General features: G+C 37.4%; 1 protein-coding gene across 1 annotated transcript in view; it reads left to right on the plus strand.

Annotated features, from left to right (window-relative positions):
- The window catches only part of INVS (inversin), a 162,000-nt gene that overhangs the window by 18,929 nt on the left and 115,684 nt on the right, over positions 1 to 27,387 (plus strand). Inside the window, 1 exon segment of the mRNA XM_043567058.1 lies at positions 2,090 to 2,256. Within this exon segment, the coding sequence (XP_043422993.1) occupies positions 2,090 to 2,256 (167 nt within the window).

A 27,387-nucleotide genomic window follows, 5' to 3' on the forward strand; every position in this document is an offset into this window, starting at 1 on the left:
TATTCTGTTTGAGTTTTGCTCAGCTTTTTAAATCTGTAGTTCTGTGTCTTTCATCAAATTTGGGCTATTTCCAGCCATTACTCCTTCAATTATGTTTTTAGCCCTTCATTCTTTTTCCTCTCTTTCTGGAACTCTGGTGATATGAATGGTAGGTACTTTGTTATTGTCCCATGGAGCCCTGACACTCACTGATTGTTTTTGTTTCTGTCTTTTCTATCATTTCTTCAGATTGCATAATATTTATTGGTCTGTCATCAAGTTCAGTGATTCTTTCCTCTCTCATCTCCATTCAGTGAGGTTTTTATTTTAGTTATTTTATTTGGTTATTTACTTGTTTATTAAACTATTTATTATTCCGAAATTTTCCTTTGGTTCATCTTTATATTCTGTCTTTCTTTGCTGTGACTTTGTATTTTTCCATTTGTTTCAAGAATGTTCATAATTGCTTGTTGGAGCATTTTTATCATAGTTACTTTAAAATCCTTGTCTGATAATTCTAGTATCTATATCATCACAGTATTTGTGCCTATTGATTGTCTCTTTTTGTTTAATGTTTTTCTGGCTCTTGGTTTATCTAATAATTTTGGATTATATCCTGGACATTTTGTGTATTTTGTTATGAGACTCCGGATCGTATTTAATAATCTCCTATTTTAATATACTGACAGTCTGTTTTGGTTTAGAATGAACTTTCTGTTCCAAAATTGTGGACTATGGTTCAAATGTCATGTTAGTTTCCATAGCTCTTACAGGGATCTTCTGGTCTGCCCTACGTGTGTGCTACCCAAGCTAATTTAGAACCTCAACAGTATTCTACCCAGAGTTCACTTCTCAAAACTTTGGCTACTTTGATTCTGGTTAGTTTGACACATGGACTGCCCAGAGTTGTTTATGACTTCATGCACCAATTTAAAAAATTGCTTTCTCCAGCCTCTTCCTCTCCATAATCCTCCACACTGATCTAGTTGGAAAGGGCTAGGATACTACATCATTGCTATCCTTTTCTTAATGCAGGGCATGATGGTTTATAGGGCTCCTCTCCACAGTCTCTGCCATGCCTAGTAGGGGGGAAAAGAGGTACAGTTTCTTTCACTGTATGTGCTTTGAGTAGAGCAAGTATAATCAACAGGGTTGAGTCTCCCAGGGCTACCCTATTCCCAATCCTGGAGAGAGCAGGCTTCCTGGGGAATTTTGTATCTACCCATTGGTGTTTCTGGTTGTGGGTTACTTTAGCACCCAGGCTGTCTTTAGAAGGAAAAAAAAAAAAAGGAAAGAAAGAAAGAAAGGGAAAGGAATACAGGGAACTCACCATTAGGTTGTTCCCTGAGTTCCACAGTCCCTAGTTTGTCTCCTTTTCTCAACCTTTCATGTATTTTGCCTGGGTTTTTAGCTGTCATTAGAGGAAGGATCAGGGTAGTATGCACTTGCTCCATATTGTAATGGGAAGCCAATCATGATTCAGTTTTGTATCCCTTGTAAAAGGATACCACAACGTGTAGTGTATGGTCTACACAAAAGAAAGGAGTGAGAGGGGAAAATAAGTAGCTCCGTATCTCACAATGGTAATTCAGCATAACATGGTAGTTAAGAATATGGTCTTTATTTTTTTAATATTTATTTTTTTATTTCTGAAAGAGAGAGAGAGAGAAAGAGAGAGTGAGCACAAGCAGGGGAGGGGCAGAGAGAAAGGGAGACACAGAATCCAAAGAAGGCTCCAGGCTCCATCAGCACAGAGCCCGACGCAGGGCTTGAACCCACAAACTGTGAGATCATGACCTGAGCAAAAGTTGGATGCTTAACTGACTGAGTTATTCAGAAGCCCCAAGAATATGGCCTTCAGAATCAATTATCAGTTTGAGTTTTAGCTCTACCTACGTTCGGTATAATATAAACTGGTTCCTTAACTTCTCAGAGTCTCAGTTTCCTATAATACGGGGGTAGTGATATCTGTCTCATCAGGTAAGTAAAAATGGCATATATTTCATGCTTTTAACACAAAGCTTGATAATAAAGTTGGCAAATGTATTCCTAGTTATACTAGTAATAACAACAACAATTACCAAAGGCCACTGTTTTCTTATACTCATAGGAAACTCTGCCCTTAAAGACAAAGAAGATCAATTTGGGAGGACACCACTCATGTACTGTGTGTTGGCTGACAGACTGGATTGTGCAGATGCTCTCCTGAAGGCAGGAGCAGATGTTAATAAAACTGACCACAGCCAGAGAACGGCCCTCCATCTTGCAGCTCAAAAGGTGAGAAGTTAAATTCCTTTGAAGTGTAAACCTTTTGTGAGATATTTGTACATTGATTAATGGGACTATGGAATAGACAGATGGTAAAGAAATCACAAGTATGTGACTCTTAGTTCCATTTGTTCTCTCTGGAAGCAGTCTATACTGCAGAGAATAAAGCACAGATAATCATGAGTGGCCCTATTCACTTTTCCGCATTCCTTAAGCAATGGACTTCATTTTATGATCTAAGATTAAGTCAGGGAAAAGTAATAAAAATTGTATGTATACTATGACAGACCACATTACAAATCGATTTATGCATAGGGAAAAAGCAAAAAGCAAAGACCAAAAAGAAAAACACTAAGAGGGTGCCTTGGTGGCTCAGTCAGTTAAGTGACCAACTTCAGCTCAAGTTACGATCTCGCAGTTTGTGAGTTCGAGCCCCATGATGGGCTCTGTGCTGACAGCTCAGAGCCTGGAGCCTATTTTGGATTCTGTGTCTCCCTCTCTCTCTGCCCCTCTCCTGCTCGCGCTCTGTCTCTCTCAAAAATAAATAAACATTAAAATATTTTTTAAAAAACACTAAGTGGGGCGCCTGGGTGGCGCAGTCGGTTAAGCGTCCGACTTCAGCCAGGTCACGATCTCGCGGTCCGTGAGTTCGAGCCCTGCGTCAGGCTCTGGGCTGATGGCTCGGAGCCTGGAGCCTGTTTCTGATTCTGTGTCTCCCTCTCTCTCTGCCCCTCCCCCGTTCATGCTCTGTCTCTCTCTGTCCCAAAAATAAATTAAAAAACGTTGAAAAAATAAATAAATAAAAAACACTAAGATATTAATAGTGGTTGAGTTTTAACATTGGTAATATGTATGAATTTTGGTACTTTTTACTGTTTAAAAATTTCCCCCTCACAACTATTAATTATCTTTTACAACAAAAAGTTGCAGTCTCTCTTAAAGTATGGGCATTAAGCATAAAAGAAATTTATTTTCTAAATGTATTTCACCTTTTTAAAAATCTAAAACTGTATTGCCAGTATAAATAATTTCAGGTTTGTTAAAGACATTGTCAAGAGCTGAGATTTTTGAGATTAAACATATCAAAAAATTAAAATGGGAAGCTTATAAATTTATTTAAAGACTTCTTTATCTGAAAATGATTTTTCCCTCTGTAAAATTATGGTGTATAAGATATATTTCCAGTGCCTGATATTTTTCTTTTTGTTATTTTAGACATATATTTTTGGAATAAAAAGCAATAAAAATTAGCTAGATCCAGCAGAAACTATTAGAGTTATTTCCCATTAAAAAATGTGAACCAGATATAGCTGATTAATTGAGGGGTTAGAAAAATACCTTTTTCATTAGTTGACTACATAAAAAGAGACTGACATTAAGAGATACTACTGAATATGCTAGTTATATGCTGTGATCAGTTAGGTCTGTCAGGTTATTCCCAAAGTTATTGCTCTTGAATTTGCTTTTCATTATAGTAATTTTTTAAAAAATCTCCCTCATTTTCAATTTCTGTTTTAACTACTGTTCAGGTATTTGTAACCTTTCACCTAGGCTTGTCAGCTGTAAAAATTATTCACTCAGGAGGGGTGACTCCATTTAACTTGTTATCATAAAAAAGTAAACATTTCAGATTGGAAATAGCCCTAGTATTAAGAATTTGATACACTTTAGATTTTCATTGTGGTTCATGTAGATTTAAAACCCAACTTCAAAAATGTAGGTAGCTTCACATCAAGTGGGTCATGTGAAAAAACTGGGGGTTTGAGTCAATGAGCCTACAGCCCTGTCATCTTTGTAGAGGTGTAGTGTGACAAAAAAGGCTGAGAAATTGGGTTAGTTATAAGTCTTCACAAGGTACAGTGCATTGTTTTCTTTTGCTTTTTGTTTCTCCTTTATTTTTTCTTTGTTTGTTTATTTTGACAGAGAGAGGGAAAGAGCGAGCATGGGGGAGAGGCAGAGGGACAGGAAGAGAGAATCTTAAGCGGGCTCCATGCCTAGTGCGGAGCCAGAGGTGGGGCTCAGTTTCACAACTGTGAGATCGTGACATGAGCTGAAATCAAGTGTCGGATGCCAAACTGAGCCAGCCAGGCACCCCACTCCTTTATTTTTTTTTTTCAACGTTTATTTATTTTTGGGACAGAGAGAGACAGAGCATGAACGGGCGAGGGGCCGAGAGAGAGGGAGACACAGAATCGGAAACAGGCTCCAGGCTCCGAGCCATCAGCCCAGAGCCCGACGTGGGGCTCGAACTCACGGACCGTGAGATCGTGACCTGGCTGAAGTCGGACGCTTAACCGACTGCGCCACCCAGGCGCCCCTCCTTTATTTTTTAAATTGTGACTTTCTACAGCATCAAAGAATAAATAGAACTATATTTACATGTCACAATTTACATAGCTGATTTCAGAAATAGCCAGTTTCGTGGTCTTTTGACTATCTGATAATTATACATTTCCTCCTTTTCCCCCTTTCTCTGTGTTGCGGTTTGTTTTTGCATATTTGTCAAAAGCGGAAATGTATCTTTAGGCTATACTAACACTAGTAGAATTTCCAGAACAAGAGTGGTCATAATTCTTTAATATTCTGCTCTGTCCAGATCAAAACTGGGTTTTGTGTTTGATTTTGTGCTTTATGCAAAAGCACCATTATTTTTCAAAATCAGAGCTAGTATAGACCAGGCAGGAATAAGAATGTGAAGGATCTAGAAATAATTTTCAAAGAATAGTTGGAGATGACATGACCCAGGTCACACCTGGGACACCCTGCCTCTGAGCAGATACAGACACAAATTTTCTTTAGAGCAAACATCTTCACCCCAAACCAGGATTCTCCCATATTGCATAGACCAAACAAGATCTCACAGTGAAAGATCACCAAACATTTGAGGAAGGAATCTACCATGAATGAGAGTCAGAAGAAATGATAAACAGATTTATTCCCTCAGAAACCGATATTGGCATCATTAGAAACACCATGTAAATTAACCATTGATGGAATGGTTAAAGATAGAAGAAATCAGAAAAATGAACAATCAGTAAGAGACTCTCATGACTAGGCATCAGTTCTTGCCATGACCACTTATTTTAGAATAACCTATCCACCAAAAACATTTATAAAAACTGAACAAAATATATGTACATAGTTTGAAGGCATTGTGAGCAGTCAGCATAAGCAGGATCTAAGAAATTACAATCATTCGGAGAAGAGAATCATGGGAAATGAACACCACACTTATCTCCTTCAAGGCATCTTCCAAAGTAGGACACAAAAGAATACAACCCTAGCAGGAAGTGATTATCTTATGAGGCTGAGAAACCACAGGTAGAGTCTGGAGTTAGCAGTTGCTGGAAGGTGAAAGGGCAAAATCCTGGAGAGGAGGGAACCGCAGAGAAAGAACTTGAAAATCTGGGTACAGATTTTTTACTAATTGTTAGCAGATTCCTAATCTGTGCTTGTGCTGGGCGAGGCTCAAAGAAACCCAGCAGTAAACAGCAGCTGGGAGACCAAAGAGCTAAGCAGAGATTGTTTTAAAACTGTCCTATGTTTTCTTTCCTGTGTAAGTCTTTAATACATAACAAGTTGATTTTTGTATAGGGATCTATTCTCATTTTAAAACATATGAATAACTAATTATCCCAGGACAACCTAGCTCATTAATTTTTAGCCAATTAGTGTCTGCTGTGTTCCAGTGCCAGGCTTTTATACTGTGTACCTCCAATCCTTTTTTTGTTTTGTTTTTAATTATGGTTTTTAAATAAAGAGTCCTAGGGCACCTGGGTGGCTCAGTCAGTTGAACATCCAACTCTTGATTTTGGCTCAGGTCATGATCTCATGGTTCACAGGAGCAAGCCCCACGTCAGGCTCTGCACTGACAGCATGAAGCCCACTTGGGATTATCTGTCTCCCTCTCTCTCTCTCTCTGCTCTTCCCCTGCTCACGTCCTCTCTTTCCCTCTCTCAAAAATTAAATAAATAAATAAATAAATAAACAAATAAATAAATAAAGGGTCCTGAATACGAGGGAGCTACTTAGAAAATTTAAAAATGAAAGTTACACCATAATAGTACTTTAGGGAGACAAATACGACAACTAAAGCTCTTTTGGAAGAGGAGGAGAGAGGAGGTACATAGAAAGTTATTACAGTTCAGGCCAATAGAGAGAAGGAATTTGGTCTAAGAGATATATTGTGGAGGTAGAACTGTTCATCCATTCCATAGTTGCCAAATGTCTACTATGTAGTCATGATTATGCACCTAGAGAGAATATAAAAAAATGAATCACATATGTCTGTGGTGAAAAAGTACTCTCCATACTGATACCTATTAAACTTCATTTGTCTTTGTTTAGTCACCCTCTCTGATCTATCAGATATCAAATATTCTTCTCAAGACTTGTCTATCCCATTCGGTTCTGTTATCTGTGAACTCAGAAGTGTGCTATTTGCATAATCATCAGTATTCATGTATATGTGCATGAATGCATTCATTCAAAATATATTCAAACTGTTACTGTGTAACAGGTGCTGTGCTAAGGCTTTGGAATACAAAGATGAAAGACATGATTCCTGCTCATAAGTTGTCTACAAAGATCGTTAACAAAGATACCAAGTGATAATTAAAGCTGGCCTTAGATATAAAGCCTTAGATATAGATATAAAGGTATCTACCTTTTATATCTAAGCATTTTATAAAGTATCAACAGCCATACCATGTAAATAGTCATTTATTACTACTGACCTGAAGATCAACCATTCTCATATGTTATTTACTATCTTTTTGCTTTTTTTGTGATAGTGACCTAATTATGTATCTTTCATTAGGTGATTAGTAGGAAAAACTCTTGTTCCCATAGCATGTTGTTCATGTCTCCATTAGAGCCCCATTATCTTGTACTGTAATAATTGCTCACTTGTCTCTTTCCCACTGGACTGGATCTCCAGGCAAGAACTTTGTTTTCTTTATTTTTGAATCCCCTAGAACCTAACACAGTGTCTGACCTGTCTTGGCTGAATGAATGAATATACTTTGGATTACTTATATAGAAAGTCATTATTAATACAAATACCAGACATTTTGTTTATTAGAAACGTTTATCTGGTTTCAGAACACATATGTGGGAAAAACTTATTGAACCGTGCTGATTGGCTTACTTACTTTTGACACATACTCACTTCTCTGGAAACAAATTGCTGTTTGTCCAAGCAGCTAAGAAAATGGTACCCACAAGAATAAAATTAATCTCAATATACTGAACATCTGTACCTAATTTATTTTTCATTTGTACCCTCATTTTAATCCAAGAAGGCAATCAGTCATACCTTTTCTGGGTTTCTCACAAAAGATACCTAATTGTTAGAAATGTTTTCCTCCAGGGAATCTGCTGTTTCTCTCACTTCCACAGATACATTTGTTTGTTAATAAGGATAAAAAAGTCTTGGCAATCTTATTAAATGTTAATAGTTATACATTTTTAATCTTCCAGGAGGTTATTAGTTTTGTTTCAAGAAGATTAAGACTACCCACTGAAAAATATATCATGTTAAACACAAAAACTAAAGAAGCTTCACACTGTGGTTGTGTTGTGTACGTATATGTGTGTTTTTTTAATTCACCACATAATTCTCAATTCATCCTTGAAAACTGAATATTAAGTTTCTGTTTTCAAGATATGCTGTTTCCAGGTTAATGACTTAAAATAATTAAAGGAGAAGAGTAGAATACCTCTGAAACTTTTCAGGAAAACTTAATACCAAGTAACAATATTAAGATATTAGATTCCCTTACTTTATACACACTCATTTAATACACAAACACACCAAACAGTCCATCTCCCAGTCTCCTGGAACTCCGTATCCCTGTGTGTGCGTGTACATACACATACATATACATACTTCTGCTTAACTCCATACCTACCACCAAGCATCATAAATTTCACTTACCTATTTTCACCCAACTAGTGCTGTTAGTTCCTGTCTTAGCAGAATTCCTGCCATTTAAAAAAGATTCAGTTAATGTTTGTTTAATGAATTTATGAATGAAGGAATGAATCGATAAATTCGAATGCCAGATAAATTTATTATGAATGGTATGGTCTTCAAAACTGTTGAAATTTAAACTTGTTGTTATGTTTATTCCTTTTCATTATCCACCCCAGCCCCATATAATTTTGTTAGTGGTATTTTACAAGACTCTGTGAGCTTAACTTCCCATCAAATATCACTCTGGTATGCCTCAATTTCTTCATCTATAAAATGGGATAATATACTTCTCCCTGTCTGCTTTATAGGAATGATGTGTTCTTAGATAGAAAGCATTTTGGTTGGTAGAGAAATATACTAAGACTGTAGGTTATCAACATTATCGCTATTGGTCATACTGCAATATAGGTACAAACTTCATAGTACTCTTTAGGAATCAGTAGATGTCAGAGATAAAAAGGTCCTTCAGGATCTTCTAGTCCCAATCTGTTATTGGACGAAGAAATCGGGTCAATTCTCCTTTCAATTCTCTTTTTTAACAAATTACTCATCATTCTCTTTGCCTTTGCATATACCCGAATGTTTTCTGTCTTATTTTTAAGCTACTTTTTAAAAGTTTTTATTTAAATTACAGTATAGTTGACATACAGTGTAATACTAGTTTCAGGTGTACAATATAGTGATTCAACACTTCCATACATCACCTGGTGCTCATCACAAGTGCACTCCTTAATCTCCATACCTATTTCACCCATCCCCCCACCCACCTCCCTCTGGTAACCATTAGTTATATATTATGACTGTAACCATCATATATTATGGCTGAGTAATATTCCATTATATTTTTTTTTCTTTTTTTTTTCGTGATATCTTCTTTATCCATTCATCAGTCAGTGGATATTTGGGCTGTTTCCATAGTTTGACTGTTATAGATAATGCTGTTACAAACGTCAAGGTGCCAACACACTCATGAAAAGATGCTCAACATCACTCATCATCAGGGAAATGCAAGTCAAAATTACAGTGAGTTACCACCTCACACCTGTCAAAATAGCTAAAATTGACAACACAAGAAAAACAGATGTTGGCAAGGATGTGGAGAAAGGAGAACCCTCTTCCACTGTTGGTAGGAATGCAAACTGGTACAGCCACTCTGGAGAACAGTGTGCAGGTTCTTCAAAAAGTTAGAACTACCCTATGACCCAGCAATTGCACTACTAGGTATTTACCCAAAGAATAAAAAAATTCTAATTCAAAGGGATACATGTACCCCAATGTGTAAATTAATTATTTAAAAAAAATTTTAATGTATTTTACTTTTGAGAGAAGGAGGGGGGGGGAGGGGAAGAGAGAATGAGAGAGGGAGACACAGAATCTGAAGCAGGCTCCAAGCTCTGCGCTATCAGCACAGAGTCCCAATGCAGGCCTTGAACTCATGAACCACAAGATCGTGACCTAAGCCGAAGTCGGATAGTTAACTGACTGAGCCACCCAGGTGCCCCAAATTAATTATTTTAAACCTACAGATAAGAATAGAGAATCATATTAAAATACTCACGTAACCTAATACCCAGAAGAGATAAAACTGAATATTTTTTGTTTTTGCTCCAGATTTTCTTTAATGAAATAAAACATTATAAATTCACTTGAGGTTTTCTGTTTATCCACCCAAATCCCATTCCCCTCTTTTCATGTCTCCTCGGTCTATCTTAATTTTGGTGGTTTCAATCCCCATGCATATTTTTCTACCTTTTCTTTACAGGGATATACCCATTATCAATATCATTTCACATGTTTAAAATCTTTAGGGGCGCCTGGGTGGCGCAGTTGGTTAAGCGTCCGACTTCAGCCAGGTCACGATCTCGTGGTCCGTGAGTTCGAGCCCCGCGTCGGGCTCTGGGCTGATGGCTCGGAGCCTGGAGCCTGTTTCCGATTCTGTGTCTCCCTCTTTCTCTTCCCCTCCCCCGTTCATGCTCTGTCTCTCTCTGTCCCAAAAAAATAAATAAACGTTGGAAAAAAAAAATTAAAATCTTTATATAAGTGGTATTATATGATATGTGTCATTCCCCAACTTGCTCTTTTAACATTTATGCTAATGATTTTGAGGTATATGTTGAAACATGTAGCTCTGTTCACAAAAGATTATATGCAGATTCTGAAAGACACGTGAAAAGGTGTCCAACATCATTACTAATTAGATAAGCGCAAATTAGAGCCACTGTGAGATACTACACAATTATTGAATGTCTAAAATGAAACAGTCTGATAATACCAGTTGGTGGAGAGGATATGGAACAGGTGGAACTCACAAACATTTTTAGTGAGAATGCAAATTGATTAATCTACCCTAGAAAATGGTTTGATAAACCTGAACACACACACACACACACACACACACACAATCACCGCAATTCACGTTCCAATCCCAGTAATACCGAAGAGAAATAAGCACCTCATTCTACGAGAAGGCATGTATGAGAATGTATGTGACAGCTTTATATACAATAGCAAACATTCTTAGTAGTGCAAACCTCCCAAATGCCTAGCAACAGACGAATGGGTAAATAAACTGACGTATTCCTACAATGGAGTACTACACAACAAAAATAATGAACTACTGATACATTGCACCATGTGAATAAATTTCACAGATATCATGTTGAGTGAAAGAAGTCATGTATTTTTATGAATTTTAAGAACAGGCAATACTTTATGGTGATTCAAATCAGATTCATGGTTACCCAAGATATAGATATTGACTGAAAAGGGGCATAAAGGAAGCTTCCAGGAATACTGGAAATGATCTATATCTTGATCTGTGTGTTCATTACATAAAAAGTTCTCAGTCTGTATATTTAAGATTTATCTACTTTATTGTTTATATGTTCTGCCTCGATTTAAAAATTATTTTTGAAAATGGAAAGATGTCCAGAACTTGATGAGTGTTATTTACAGCATGTATTATTTATAGCATATATTATGTGGGATAAAGAAGAATGGAATCAAGAATAGTTCCTGATATAAACTTTGAAGCACTCTGGCCACATTTCCCCAGCCTTAGCTTCAGAAGCTCTAATGAAAGCCCTGTATCTAGACTCTAACCCAGTGGTTCTCAAATTTGAACATGTATCAAAATGACCTGGATGCTTCTCTGTAGTTGTATTCACTCATTAGCTCATCTTAACATAATTTACTAAGTGCCCACTCTACCACACATTATGTAGTCAGTAGATACCTGAAGAGTAAGCAAATGAGGTTTTGGCCATCGGGATGCTTCTGGAAGAAGACACCAAAAGACATCTGTGATGCCCGCATTACTTAGGAATGTAGTAACTCTGAGTGTATGAAACCCTTATATTCTGGAATCTTAATGATCTCTCAAGATCTCTGGGCTGAGATGAGTGATGTTAGACAACTCTCGTAGTTTACCCCATTTGACTTCACCCCTAGCTAGGCGGCCTTTTCCAGGCAGGCAGAAAGTCCCAGTCTGAAGAATCTTTGCTTCAGTATATTCCAACTTCTGAGGTTTCCAAACACACTTCAAGCTCAACTTCCTCGGAGTATTTAGACACTATCTCTGAACCTGCCTTCTGGTGTTCCAGTGTAGAAACTGATTTTAGATATTTAGGATCATACACTCAAGAGCATTCCAACCACATTCAGAGTTGGTCTGCTTTTAAACAAATCTGAGAACTGAAATTAAAACCTATCTGTCCTTTAATACTTTGACTATCCTTAATGTACGTCTCCTTGCATGGATGACATTTGTAGTCATAAGGAACAGCACATCAACAAATCTTGATTGAAATCACTACTTTGAATTTTTCTAACATAATTCTAATGAGAAAAAAAATTCATTTAGTTTCATGGTGGCTTTATAGCAGTCAGAATAGTTAAATATTATCTATTTTTCTTTTTTTTTAAGTTTTTTAAAAATTTATTTTGAGAGAGAAAGCATGCACGCAAACAGGGACGGGCAGAGAAAGAATTCTGAGCAGGCTCCACGCTCAGCACAGAGCCCGATGCAGGTCTTAAACTCACAAACCACGAGATCATGACCTGAGCCAATATCAAGAGTCAGACGCTCAACTGACTGAGCCACCCAGGCACCCCTCTATTTTTCTATATAAGTAAACTGAGGTATAGTTTGATTGAATTCTTCTAGTTCACTCTGATACTTGTAGAGTCAGGAATTACTTTGTTTTTCTGATTCCCAGCTTCGTGTTCCTGATAATGTTCCATGGAAGATAACTTTACGTACTTTTCTGAATGAAGCTTACTTTCTCAGACTTCTGGTTCTTTTGACCTAGAGTCATTTCCAAATCTAGTTTCCCAGTCAAACCCCCAAAGAAGTGCCTAAGGTTTTCCCTCTCATGGGCCAGATTCAGAATTTAACCCAGAACTTCCACTTTTCAGTGCAGCATTTTCCCTCAATGTTATGACACCCCTCAAACACAGCAGGGCAGCCTCACAGATTGTATTTTAAATCTATGTGGCTTGCCGAATTTTGTTTTGAACATGTTCCTGTCTCCTACAACCATGGTCATTTTCTAATCATCTTTATCTCTTCACTGACCCCCAGTTTTACTAAGTCATGAAAATGCAAGCATCTGCTTTCTATGAATAGATTAGAGATCCCCACAAGCCTAGATTCCCATGGAAACCAATCAAAAACTAAAAGGAAAAGAAAGAGTATATATTGAATTTCCCTGAGACCTACAGCTTGTTTTTCATTAGACTCATGCTGATTTCTTTTAAACTCTGGGCACAGGGCCAGTGAATATTTTTACAGCTGATAAAAAGGAACTTCAGATCCATTTACTTTCATTTAAACTTTTAAAAATTAATTTTCTATATAACATCAATTCCAAAGAAAATTTGAGCATTAATTTGATAATTGCCTCCTTATGCCATAGGATTATATTTGCTCATATAATTTTCTCTTTTTGTTTTTTTCCTTCTTATATTTTACTGTTCAGAAGAGAATGAGAGGGAATCAGGGGGTCTGTTATTCCTACAGTATGAATATTGTCAGCCCCTGGGCACAGCATTTTCCCTAAAACCAATTATAGGGCTCTTTATACCTCATTTGACTGTTAAGCTTTTACAAAGTCCAAATAATCACTTACTAATATGATAACAGATATATAACCAAAATGCCAAAGTAAGGGGGATCAGGAAAGCCAAGGAGGAGGTGACTGGGGAGAGTAGGGTGTAAATCTAAGTAAGGTAATCAAAATAGTTATCATTAACGTGGTGACATTTGAAACCAAACTTGAAGGAGGTGAGGAAGTTAGCCATGTGAATGGCTGAGGGAACTTTCTTTTGTTCCTGGCAGAAGGAACAAAGCCTTAAAACAGGAATATGCCTGGGATGTTTAAGGAATACCATGGGGCTAGCATGATTGTAATGAGTGAGCTAGGTGGGAAAGCAGTAGGTAATGAGGACATGGAGAAATGGTAGCCAGATCTTACAGGGCCTTTGGGCCATTGTCAGGAATATGTTTTCACTCTGGATGAGATGAGGAGGCATTGGAGGGTTTTGGGGAAAGGAGTGACCTGATCTGACTTATATATTAATGAAATAATCATCCTGGCCCAAATAATTTTCTGCAGACTTACTATTATCCATTCCTTTAGTCCTTCTTCATATATGCCCTCAAGTCTCCTTCCCATCCTTATCCCTTTTGCCATATATGCACACAGGTGCCTAAATCCCCCTGAAAATAAGACACCTAGAATAGAATACAATGCCAGTCTGATGAGCACAGAGTATGCCATGATTTTCATCATTGACATTTTAACAACCAAATGCAGTCGATGTCTCAAAACCTCTAACTTTGCTTTATGCTTACTATTGCATAAACTAATCCTGTGGTTTTTGGACCCAAATGTAGCATTTTATTGTATCCATATTTAATCATTCCTTGGAACTTCCCAGGCTTATTTAGGTAGAGTTTACCATTCCTTTCTCTGTTCCTCCAGTACCTTGTATATTCACCCACTGTTATGTCACCTATCCCACCGAAAGATATTTATTTGTTTACACATTTTATTTCCTCACCAACAATGCACATCTTCATATCAGCAAGAGTGTGATAGTCATATTTTTTATTACCAGTGCCTCGTACTTAATACTCAGTTAATGGCTGGTGAATTGAATTGGGTTCATCATACAACTTGTTGAGGTCCTCTTGATTCTTGAGTCTGTCATTCAGTATAGTTGCCATTTCTGCTCCAAACGAGTCACCAGAAGTCTCATCCTAATCTTTTATATCAAAATAGATCCTGTGTGTGGAAAAGCTTAATCACTGAAACACTACTACTAAAATTAACTTCAGTGTAAAGGCTTGTTGTATTCTCTCTTTCTACTTGTCTAAATTGTGTCATCTGTGGTAATTAGGCTTCTTGAAAAATTTTATTTACTCTATCAGAGTCTACTTGTTCGCCATTCCAATTCTGATGAATAATTCACTCATTCATTTGTTCAACAAATACAGTTTGAGTGTTTAATCTGTATCGTGTTGCATTATATATCTTGAAATATTCAAATTCAACTTGTGTCTAAATATTTAAAGTCTTTCAGATTCTGAATCATCATAAAGTTAACATTTCACCAATAAAACTCATTTTTAAGAAATTTATTGAGTATACTCCATTTATCTCAAACAATTTTAGATTTCAGAAGACATTGTATTTTGTAAAATTTCTTTTTCAAACCCTTTCAATCTCTGTCATTTATCAGATTGATTCTTTGCAAAGCATTTGTTAGGAATTGGAGGAAAATTCAGACTATACTTTGAAGTACTGACTGTAAATTTCTAACTCTGTATGTAACTGGTCATTTTCAATGTTGTGCAGATTGTAAACTAATACAATCTGTGGGAGTTTGTGTGTGTACATGTATATGTGCACAGAGGTGCATGCTTTACATTGTTATTTCATTGAATGGTAATGTGTATACGTATTACAAAATTAAATATACCATGAAGATTTACAGTGCATAATCTAAGAGCAGGGCAAAGCTTCTATCTGTAAATCAAAACACAGAAGCGATAGGAAAGGATGAATAAATATGGCCACATAGAAATAACAAAGACTTTTCTCTCCCAGAAAATATCGTAAGCAAAGAAAAAGGAGAAAGACAAACCGGGAAACAATATTTGCAAGTTATGTCACTAACAGAGGGTTAATATCCCTCATATATACAATGGGGAAAAAAGACCAATGACTCTATAAAAAATGAGCAAGAGATATGTATAGATAGTTCACAAGAAAAAGAGTTTGAGTAGCCCTTACATATGTGAAAAGATGCTCAACGTTGTTCATCCTAAGGGAAACACAAGTTAAAATTATAATGAGGTGTTTTTCATGTGTCAGGTTGGCAAAAGTGGAAAAGTTTGACAGAGTACTCTGATGAAAGCTGTTCCTGGAGGGAACAAAACAGTACAACCTCTGTGAAGGGAAAGGTAACAATATCCAGCAAAAGTAACTAGACTAGGCACTTACCTTTGACCCAACATTTCCACTTCTAGAAAAATACACCGGTAAAAATAAGAAGTGATGTCTGCACAAGGCTATTTAATTGCAGCATTATTTGTAATAGAGAACGCATGAAGGGAAAAAAGAGGAGGACCACACAATGTAATGCTATGCAGCTGTAAAGAGTAATGAAAAATATTTCTATATAATATATTTTGTAATTTTATTTATTTATTTTGGGAGAGAGAGCGAGTGGGGGAAGGGTAGAGAGGCGGAGAGAGAAAGAGAATCCCAAGCAGGCTCCACACTGTCAGCACAGAGTCCGATATGGTGTTCGATCTCACAAACTGTGAGATCATGACCTGAGCTGAAATCAAAGAGTCAGGCATTTAACCAAGTGAGCCACCCAGGTGCCCCTCTATATAATACTTTAAAACAACCTCCTGGAGTGAAAAGCGTGGAATTTTATGTACAGTCCATCAGAAGTGGAACTTATAATGCAGGTGACAGTGGACAAGCTAGACTTGGAGTGCCTGGGGCTGAGAACATCCCTACGATGGGCAGAAAATGAAAGAAAGCCCAGCCAGAAATCATGGGCGGTATCCCAGCCACTGGAGCTAAAGGCAACCTGGAGTACAAAACATGCTGAGTTGTGGGGATGAGGGAAGGAGGTAATCTGTCAGTGAGACCTCAGCCACAAAGTTGAAAGAGCAGGTAAGGAATGACAGGACACCATTCCATGGGAGAATCACAAAAGACAAGCTGGAAGAAATTTGGATACTAGGTGGGTTTTTCAGTTAGCACTGAAAGAACAGAATTAGGGCCTCAATGCCTAAGACCATTATACTGTTGAGTGGAGAGATGAATGGATGGATGGATAAATGGATAAATAGGCATCAATTTGCTAGACATTAAGGTACAAGATTGAGAGTAGATTATAGGAGCAAGGCAGAAAACTGAGTTACACTCTCTGGATCACAACCTGAAGGCATCCAGGTCGACTTAACCCTCACTGATCTCCGTAACAAGCTAGACTTAAATATTTCCTTAATTAGGGTCAAGGTAAGTCCCAAGCTGGGGGAAGGATAGCATGCAGACCACAGTATCTGGAAACAGAAAATTGGATACCCTTATCTTGTTTACCTTTTGAATGGCAAGAAAAACCTTCCTAGAAGCTCTGTGGCAGATTTTCCTTCCGTCTCTTGGACTCCCAGACCTAATCCACTCTCTTGGCAAAAATGAAACCACCATGATTGTTCAGATCAGTCAAAGCCACTGGATTTGGTGACAGCCCAGCCTTCCCTGAAGGACATAATCACTTAAAGGAAGATCAACAAAAATCAGGGTTCTGTTAGCCCAGAAGTAGATGGCCATAGATGTTAGGTAGGCACTCTGTAGTGTTGGGCACTGTGTCCTTCAGACACTTACAGAGCTTGGTAACTACTATCTAAATCAATGACCATAGGCCACCTCCTGTGGCACTGCCCTGCAGCTCGAGCCTACAAAAAAGCCAGATATACCAACTCTGTTGACAGAGTCAACACTGTTGTCAACACTGTTGACAGTGGTTGACAGGACAGCCTAACACTTAACCTACCTGCGTGTTCTTTCTATTTTTTAGCAAATACGGACATCTCCTTCCGAATGCCTTTAAATAAGGGAATGGTCAAATCACTTGGTTTTGTCAATCACAAATGTGGGATGTTACCCCACCCTTCACCCTTCAAACTTAATTGAGAAGTATAGTTGTAAAGAGCACTGGTCTGAAAATCAAAAAATTCATTTAGTCAACAGATATTTATTTATGGAGTACCTACAAATCCTAAGGCACTGTCCTATGTTTGGGATATAACAATGACAAAATGAAACAAAAATCCCTGCCTTCACAGAGCTTACATTTTGGTAGAAAACAAACCAACAAATGAAAAAGATTATAAAATATATATAGTATTATGTCAGATGAGGATACACGCTGTGGAAAAAATAAAGCAGGTGAAAGAGATGGGGAGCCGAGGGGTTGCACATTATAGAGTGATCCTGATAAGTCTCACTTAAAGAAGTAAAACTGAGCTAACATTTAACATTTGACCTAAAGGCAATGAGAGAACAAAGCTTGCAGGGTGACAGAATGCCAAGTGCAAAGACTCTGAGACGGGAGCATGCATGGTATTTACAAGGAACAGTCAGCAGGAAGGGCCCTGTAACTCTGGGGTGAGGATGAGATCAGAGATCGTGTAGGGCATACAGGATTTTGAACGATTCAGCTTTTACTGTGCACAAGAGGACAAGGTTGTTGAAGGGTTTAAGCACAGAAAATATGATCTGGTTTATATTTCGAAAGGCTCATTTTAACTGCCGTGCTGAGAGACTGTCAAAAGGGTGAGGGCAGAAGGAGGGAGACTAATTAGGAAGCTGAGAGACACTGTTGGGTTGGACCAGAGTGGTGGTGGTGGTGGTGGTGGTGGTGGTGGTGGTGGTGGTAAGATGGGGTCCAATTTTAAAGGTATTTTGAATTTCCTGTTGGATTAGAGTTATGAAAAGAAGAGAAGCCAATGAATCTGACACTAGATTTTTTTAAAGCCTCATATCTTTTTAAACATTTGATTAGGGAGAACTTCTCTCCTTCCCATGTTGAAGGAAATCCCCAGATATTATACCATCACATCAATATTTATTTCTTAAAAAAAAAAATGACTCGTGGAATGCCTGGCTGGCTCAGTCAGTAGAGCATGCAACTTTTGATCTCTGGGTTGTGAGTTTGAGCCCCACAATGGATGCAGAGATTACTTAAAAATAAAACCTTTAGAAAGAAAGAAAAAGAAAAAGAAGATGACTCCTTTAAAATATAGCAATTGTAACTTATTGTAAAAATTTACAAGAATTACTTAATATCTCATAAAATAGCTCATCGATGTTCAAATTATAAATTGCCTCCTTAATGTTTTTGTTTGGTTATTTACATTTGTTTGAATCAGGAATCAGGATCCAAATAAGGGCTATATATGACATTGGTTTATGTCTTTTAAGCCTTTTTAAATCTATAGATTCCTCCCCCATCTCTCTTTTTTTCTTGCAATTTTTTGTAATTGTGGCTTAACTTCTAAACCAATTTGCTGTCTCAGTCCAAACTAACGGTCTCAGTCTATAAATTACGTTGATTCTCTCTCTGAGTATAATTAACTTGTTTCTCTGTCTTCTGTAATTTCCTGTAAGTTAGTTATTGGATCTATAGACTTGATCTGATTCAGGGTCCTTTTTTTTTTTGGCTAAACTACTTCATTGGTTTGCTTTATTTCTCATCAGAAGATACGTAACGTTCCATTGTCTCCTTTTTTTTTTTTTTTATGTTCAAAGTTATTGCCATCCAGGGCCTAAAGCCAGTTTGTTATTGGGAGTTGCAAAATAGTAATATTCAAATTCTGCCATCCCTTCTACAATTATTTGCTGGAATAATTGATTAAAGAGAAATTTCCACTTATCTACTATTTGATTACTCACAGATACAGAAAAAGAAAATTAATCCTTAATTCTTTCTTTTTATTTACCAGTTTTAAAATTAAGGAGTTGGTTTCCTGTGTCCTCCCATGATGACCAATTAATATTTTCCTTTTTTCCTTATTGGTATCATTATGAACAAGGCATAGGATTTTTGCTATCACTTTATATTTACTGTATCCGTTCATTGACATTATTATCCCTAATTGATATTCAAATTACTCCATCTTTGGTTGTGAGAAGTCCTTCAAGTTGGTTCCTGGATCCTTTTGACATGATCCTATTATTTGATACCTTCCTTGCTCTCTGCTGTGACTGAATATTCCAGGTTCATTTCAGCATTTTTATTAAGTTTTTCAATTCCAGTATAGTTAACATACAGTGTTACATTAGTTTCATAACTTCTGTATTTTTTACTCCAGACCTGGCATCCACCTTTCCTCCAAGGACCCATGGTGCTTGATAGCAGGAAAAAGTATTTGGAGGCCACAGTCTAGAGTCTAGGGATGCTCACTTTTACAGGGTTGGTGATTGTTTCTAAGTCTTTACTGTGGTCACTGCTTGGAATCATTTTTTAATAAAAATGTCATTTTGTCACTTCCTATTCTAATTCAGGACTAAGATATTGTTGTTTTCAACTTAACCTCCTCTATCTTACATCTCTACTCCTTTTTCTCACCCAGCTGAGAATAATAGAATACCAGATCATCTAGATGAAGAAACCAAGACTCAAAGAGCTTGAGTAATTTTTCATTAAGTGTCAGAAGAAGGCAATACATAGATCTGTCTGATTCCAAAGTCTTTGCTTACACTGGTTTTTAAAATTTTGACTTGACACAGTTCCCTTGCTTCAAAGCATAGAATTTTACATTGAACTGCCAGGTGGAGAATTCGGTTTAACTAACACGTATCGGGCACCCATTTTTATTCAAAGTCCTGTTGTCTCGTGTGAGACTGATGTCCATCAGCAAGTCTTGTCAACCCTACATACTCATTTCTCAACACCCCCCTTTGCTACTACCCTGGTCATAACAACCAGCATCTTGGATTCATGTGGGAGCCTTGTTTGGATTATTGCAGTGGCCTCCAAACTGGCCTTCTGGCTTCTACTCTGGACCCCTGAAGTCTGTGCTCATGACATCAGCTAGCATGAGCCTTTTAAACTCAAGTCAGATCATGTCACTCTCTGCGCCACACCCTCTAAGGGTTGTTTTTTTTTCTTTATCTCAGAGTAAAAGCCCAAGCACTTCCTATGCCTTATAAAGCCCCATATGTTTTAAATCTCCAGTTACCTATATGACCTTATCTTTAATCTTACCCTTGTTTTCCCAGTATAAGCCTGCTCTAGCCTCTGTGCTGTTCCTCTAAAAGGAAAAGAATGGTCTTGCCTCAAGGTTATTTTGCATTTGCTTTTCCCTTTGCTAGGAATACTGTTCCATTAGCTATCTCTGTGTTGAACTCCCTCACTTTCCTCAGTTCTTACTTAAAAGTTATTGTTGTAGTGAAGCCTTTTTCTGGCTTTCCTGATAGTCCCTCATTTCACACATTTTATTCCCCCTACTCTACTTTCTTTTTTTCCTTAGCACTTAACACCATCCAAAATACTTTATGTTTTACTTGTTTGCCTTGCTTATTGTCTTTTACCCCACTACAATGTAAACTTCATAAAGTCAGGGATTTGGGGGTCCTTCCCCCCAATATTTCTCCCCATTGCTTAGAACAGTGCCTGGTGCACAGTTGGTGCTAAAAAAATATTCATTAAATTGAGGTGCCTGGGTAGCTCAGTCAGTTGAGCATCTGACTCTTGATTTCAGCTCAGGTCATGATCCCAGGGTCATGGAATCAAGCCCCACATCAGACTCCACACTAAGTGTGGAGTCTGCTTAAGATTCTGCCTCTCTCTCCCTCTGCCCCTCTCCCTCTCCCCTGCTCACGCTCTCTCTCTCTCTCAAATTAAAAAAAAAATTAATAAAATATATATATATTTATTAAATTAATGAGTATACTTCTGAAGTTACAGCTTTATTAATTCTCCCGGGTAGTCTAGCACTTCTCACATTCTGCATGTATTCTTGCCTAAAAACATATGATGATATTCTAATGTTAGATGTATTTTTAAGGAAGAATAGCTCTGCTTTGCTATCTCTCTTTTTCTCATGCAACTCTCCACCCCTACCCAATGACTCCTGCTTGTTCTTCATAGAATCCTTCCTCACTTGGGACTGTATTTTTCTTTTTCTTTTCTTTTTTTTTTTCCCCCTTCTGGTTAAATAGCCACAGACTGGCCATTTGAGCTGACTCTCGTTGGAAAGCGAGTCAGTGCAGGCTAGTGGAGAGCAGAGGCCTGAGCATTTGCATCTCCAGAATGTTTGTATTGACAAATGGCAGTCAGTTATTGACATTTATGTCCCTTGGTGATACTTCAATTGGCTTATCTTTGCTGGTCAAATGCCTTAATTGTTCTGGCCTTTAATTCAGTCAAAGTTGGAGCTAGAGCAGAGGGGAAAGAGAAGGAGCAAGTCTAACAGAACATCAAACTTGAGCTGGGAGGCTGCTGGCAACGATCAGCCTGTCATAATGTTATGATTTGTTCATTTTTATACCATTTATTAGCCTTTACTTGTTGTGCCATTTGGCCTCCAGGGCAGATAAAGTGCTGTCTAATTTGGTAGGTTTGCTTCTGTCAGAGCAGCCTCGACAGGGAAGGTGTTAGCTGCAGTGACAAATAATCAATAGCTGTCGTTGTCATGAGGAACGTGAGCAGTTGGGCCTTTCATCTGGAGGATTAGAGGTCTAATTGGATTGAGAATAGGGAGGGTGGGCTGTTGGGTAACCCTGTCAGCCTTGTGAAGCTGTCAAATGTCGGCCTTATTCATGGTGAAGGGAATAAGGAACCGTGTGCTTTCAGAATTGAGGAGGAAGGCATGCGAGAGCCCTTTTATACAAAGGAACAGATCCTGAAGTCAACGCAGCTAACATATGCTCCCTTCTTTATTTAATTAGGTACCCCTTTGGATAATAAATCTGTGTAACTCTAAATGGTATCTTCAAGCCTGGATGTGCAAAACACACACATGTATATACACACAGTGCAAATCCAGATTGGTTCCTTTTGTCTCTGGTCATGCTAGAAGGTAAACCACTTAAATGGAGATTAAAAATGAAACTGTAGGGGAGACATGGCCTAAGTTGCCATCTCGTTGTCACAATTAACAAGTGGTAAGCATCTGTAACACTATTATTAGAAAAAAAAAATAGTGAGACATTAAATTAAAAGGATAGATGAATTAATAATGAAGTGTGGATATTTGATGATATTTTTCTCCCATACCCATTTAGAAATATGGTTCCTTATAAAACAAAATCTTTCATTTATTCCTGCTAACCTAAAGAATTATTATACATTGGCTAAGTTGTTTCTTCCAAGGAATGCCTTAATTTTTTTTCTTTAGCAAATTAGAGCAAGTAACAGGATTGGATTTAAATTATACCAGTGCTATCGTATCCAGTGCAGTCTCAAAATCTCTTCCTCCATCCCCACACATACTTACGCTATTCTCTATGTACTCCTGTATATACTTATATCACAATGCGATCATTTGGAGTATGAATGGAGAAGATATTTGGAAAAACTCAGCTGACTTATTCTCCCGTGTTCAGAGCTCTTAATACCACCTCTTCATGGCCAAGTATATGATTTTAAATTCCACTAAATTCTATGGAACAAAGTTAACAATTACAAATGCTAAATATGATGTTATAAGCAACATTCATGATTTTCCTTATATATCCGGTCTCTATGTACTAATTTAATTTAATTTAATTTAATTTAATGCATTGCTGTTATCCAAAAGCATATATAATTTTTGACATGCTGTTAAAATACTCTAGGTACAGGGGCACCTGGATGGCTCAGTTGGTTAAGGGTCTGGCTCTCAATTTCAGCTCAGGTCATGATCTCTTGGTTTGAGCCCCAAGTCAGGCCCTGTGCTGATGGTATGGAGCCTGCTTGGGATTCTCTCTCTCACTCTCTCTCTGCCCCTCCCCCACTCATGCTCACACACACACGCATTCTCTCTTTCTCTCAAAAAAAAAAACACACTTAAGAAAAAAAACGCATAAAAATATACCAGGCACAGAGAGCACTTATAAGCATAATCTATGTATAGCTAGGTAAGTATATTTTAATGAATACTTTGAATAAAGGTGAGTTGACAGTAATGTTCAGAGTGTGTGAATAAGCATTCCTAGGTTATGGATTATGCATTCAGCCCATCTCTATATCCATACGGTTTCCTTTCTATAGCCATTTAGGAAAACCCAGCCAACCAATTTGAAATGACTCAAAAAAGTACTCCAAAAGAACTGAATGGATGTACAAACTAGATACTGGATGGATGAGTCCAGTGACATTGTGCCCTTCAAATTCTAAGATTCATTACCATTACAAATATTTCATTAAGTTCTCCCTATTTCACAGCTGGTTTGAAGATTCTATGATCTTATTCACTTTGTAGTCCACAGTGAAGATACACACAAGTCTCAGTACTGCAGACTAAACGTTTGCATTGTGGTTATTTAAAGTACTTGTTTTGCTTGATCTAAACAAGAAAAATTTAAAGTTTCAAAACACCTATCCACGGTTGCAGAAATCTTCTCTCAGATTTCATGCAATTCTTCTAGAACTATATCTGTGAAATTATGACCACATTTTCTTAAGCAAAATTGTTCACAGGAAATGATAGAGACAAACTTGATATCCTGGGAAAAGAAGTTCAAAGTTTAAATAGCTGGATTTGCATTGAGGTCTTTGAATAGAACATACTGTCTATAACCTATAATCAAAATCTTTGCTCTTGTAACACTTTGTACAGTGTTTGTAACGCTTTGTAATGCCTCAGGGACCAAGGCAATCAGGTAACAGTTCTGAGAATACCGTTAGACTCTCTGTTATGGATCTTAGCACTTTTTATCTTATATTATGGCTATTCATGAACAAATCCACTCCTGGTGTTCTGTGAGCTCCAAGAGTGCAGAGTCCCTTCAAATTTATTTTTGTATCCCCTTGTAATTCATTGCTAAGTACAAATATAAATAATAAGTGCTAAGTAAATATTTGTGTGTTTAGGGAGATGAAACAGTGAATTCTTAGGCTGGTATTGTCAGAATTAGCTCTGAATTAATAACATTCTTGAATCAATCTATTCTTTTCGGTTCTGCAGAGAAACACCACTCATTGTAGAAAACCTTTTATTCTAATTTTAGGATTTATTAGTGAACTATAGCATTTGACTAATGGTGAAAAAGGACAGAAGCTTGATACTGGTCCCACCTGCTTCGACAAGGAAAACTCCGAGAGAATATATGTTCCCCAGCTGGTTATAGGAGTTCAGTAGGTAGGAATGTTGAATTGTGTAAAAGATTATAGTTGGTCACTAATTAAGGACAGCTATTGGCAGCATGACATCCAAAATAGACAGTCAAGTGGTCCTTATGAGGATGGTGGAGACTACCTAAATACTCCTTCCATCACCAGGATTAGTACAATGGTTCTTAACTATCTAGAGAGCTTTCTAAAAATAACAATGCCTTTTGGTAATGGCGAACTAGCTCATATTGGATCAACCTCCAACAAATGACATTTTCAACTCTGGGCAAAATATAAAAACAGCTATCTAGAGGAACTGAAGAGTAACCAATGGCAGGCAGAAATTAGGGAGTAATCACTTCTTAGAAGAAAAAAAGAAAAGAAATGGCATTGGTTGAATTTCTGCTTTTATGGTAGAGTCTAGTCAGTTCTTCAAGGGGAAGGAAAATTGAAGAGAAATCTATACTCACTAGTTGAAAACTCAGAGAACAGCATTTTGGCCAATGGCCAAAAGTCAAGAGAGATATTCCCAAATAGAAGGACCCACAGAAGGGAAGCCCCAAATTCTACATATAAATTGCCAAAATCTCTGCCTGATCCCTTACCCAAACGTACATACAGAAAACTTCAGGGAGCCAAGCTAAAGCTAAAATAACTCATCAAAGTTTTTAGGCAGAGATTTTAGCAGCTGCCTGCCTGTGTGAGAGAAACAAATTTTGGAATCTGAGTTCGGCCAAATGAACTACCTTCTAAAACAAACAAACAAACAAACAAACAAATTACTCTTCAGTGTAACATACAGAATCCAGACTCTTGTTTACAATGTCCAAAATATTATCCAAAATTATTGGACATGTGGACAAACAGGGAACTGTGATGCATACTCAAGAGAAAAGGAAATCTTGGAGAACAACTTTCAAGGTTATCCCGATGTTATAATTAGCAGACAAAGATTTTAAAGCAGTGATTTTAACTCTGCTCAAAGATACAAAGAAAAACATGATTTAATGAATAAACCAATAGAAAGTCTCACAGAAAAATAGAAACTATAAAAAAACTAAATGGAAATTCTAGAACTGAAAAGTAGAATATCTAAATAAAAATTTCATTGGAAGGGCTTATTGGCAGACTGGAGATGACAAAAGAGTGAATGAACTTAAAGGATAGACTAATAGAAATTATCCAACCTAAAAAAAGAGAAGAATGTATTAAGAGGAAAAAAAAAAGAATGATGTTTCACTGATTTGTGGGACATTAGAGGAGTTCAAATGGCAGAGAAGAGTAGAGGAACCCTAGGCTTTCCTTGTTCCTCAAACACAGCTGTTTTCAGGTCAGATCACTTGGAATGCCCAGGAAATCGATCTGAGGACTGATTAGCAGAAGGATCTTCAAGGTTGGAGGGAGACAATGTGGCAAGTGCTGCAAGGCTTATTTTAACAAACAAATCCAAGTGCACCTAGATATAGGTCCAAACACTCCCCACTGCAAGCAAGGAGGAGCTCTACAGAGGACTGACCTGGGGGAAAGAGCAGCCAAAACTCAACAGCACAGCATACACAGCATATACCAGAAACATTTCCTGAAGTGCCAGACCCTGGACAGTGTATAACCCCTTTCAATACAGCATTACTCCCAGGTGCAGGAAACATAGTAAGCTTTCAAAATACACAAAAGACAGGGGCACCTGGGTGGCTCAGTCGGTTAGGTGGCCAACTTCGGCTCAGGTCATGATCTCGCGGTCCGTGAGTTCAAGCCCCACGTCGGGCTCTGTGCTGACAGCTCAGAGCCCGGAGCCTGTTTCAGATTCTGTGTCTCCCTCTCTCTCTCTGACCCTCCCCCGTTCATGCTCTGTCTCTCTCTGTCTCAAAAATAAATAAACGTTAAAAAAAAATTTTTTTTTAAAAACAAAATACACAAAAGACAGAAACTTAGCCAAAATGACAAGATGGAAGAATTCTCCTTAACAGAAAGGTCAAAACGAAATCACAGCCAGGGACTTGCTCAAAACTGGTTTGTGGGACAATATTGAAAGAGGCAAAATACTTGCAATGAGATTATCAGGAGAAACAAGAGGCAATGGAGCAGAAAAACAGTTGAGAAAATAATGACCAAAAGTTGCCCAAACTTTGTAAAGACCTAAATTTAAAGATTCAAGAGACTTGGCGATCCCCAAAAAGATAAAGAGACATAAAACTCCACTTAGAAGTACCGTAGTCAAATTATTGAAGACCAAAAATAAAAGAGAAAATCTTGAAAGCAGCCAAAGAAAAAGACACAATCTAATAAGATAAACCATGAATTCAGAGGACTGCATACTTCACAAAAACAATAGACAGACAGTAGAATTTGAAATGCTAAAAGAAACAACCTACAATTCTATATTTAGTAAAACTATCTTTCCATAATGAAATTAAAATAAGGACAAATAAAACTAAGATAATTTATCTCAAAAAAATCCTACATTATAAGAAAAACCAAAGAAAGTTCCTCAGGCTGAAAGGAAATCATACCAGATGGAAACTTACAGTGTTCCTGCTGCACCTTGTACTGATAAAGCCAAATTTGGGGGCAGCTGGTAAAGGAGAAATGGTTACTAACTCCAGCACCACAAAACAGGGTAAAAAAGGATTGATTTGAAGTTGAAAGTCAAATAATTGATAATTGGTACACTGATAAAGAAAATATTCTTTTGATTCTAGTTTGCTGAAAATGTATACCAAGAGTAAGCATTAAACATTGTCAAATGCATTTTCTACATCTGTTGGGATGATCATATGATTTTTCTCCTTATTTTTGATCAATTTTATTCATTACATCAA

Source organism: Prionailurus bengalensis, chromosome D4 (genome assembly GCF_016509475.1).
Source record: "Prionailurus bengalensis isolate Pbe53 chromosome D4, Fcat_Pben_1.1_paternal_pri, whole genome shotgun sequence".
NCBI lineage: Eukaryota > Metazoa > Chordata > Mammalia > Carnivora > Felidae > Prionailurus > Prionailurus bengalensis.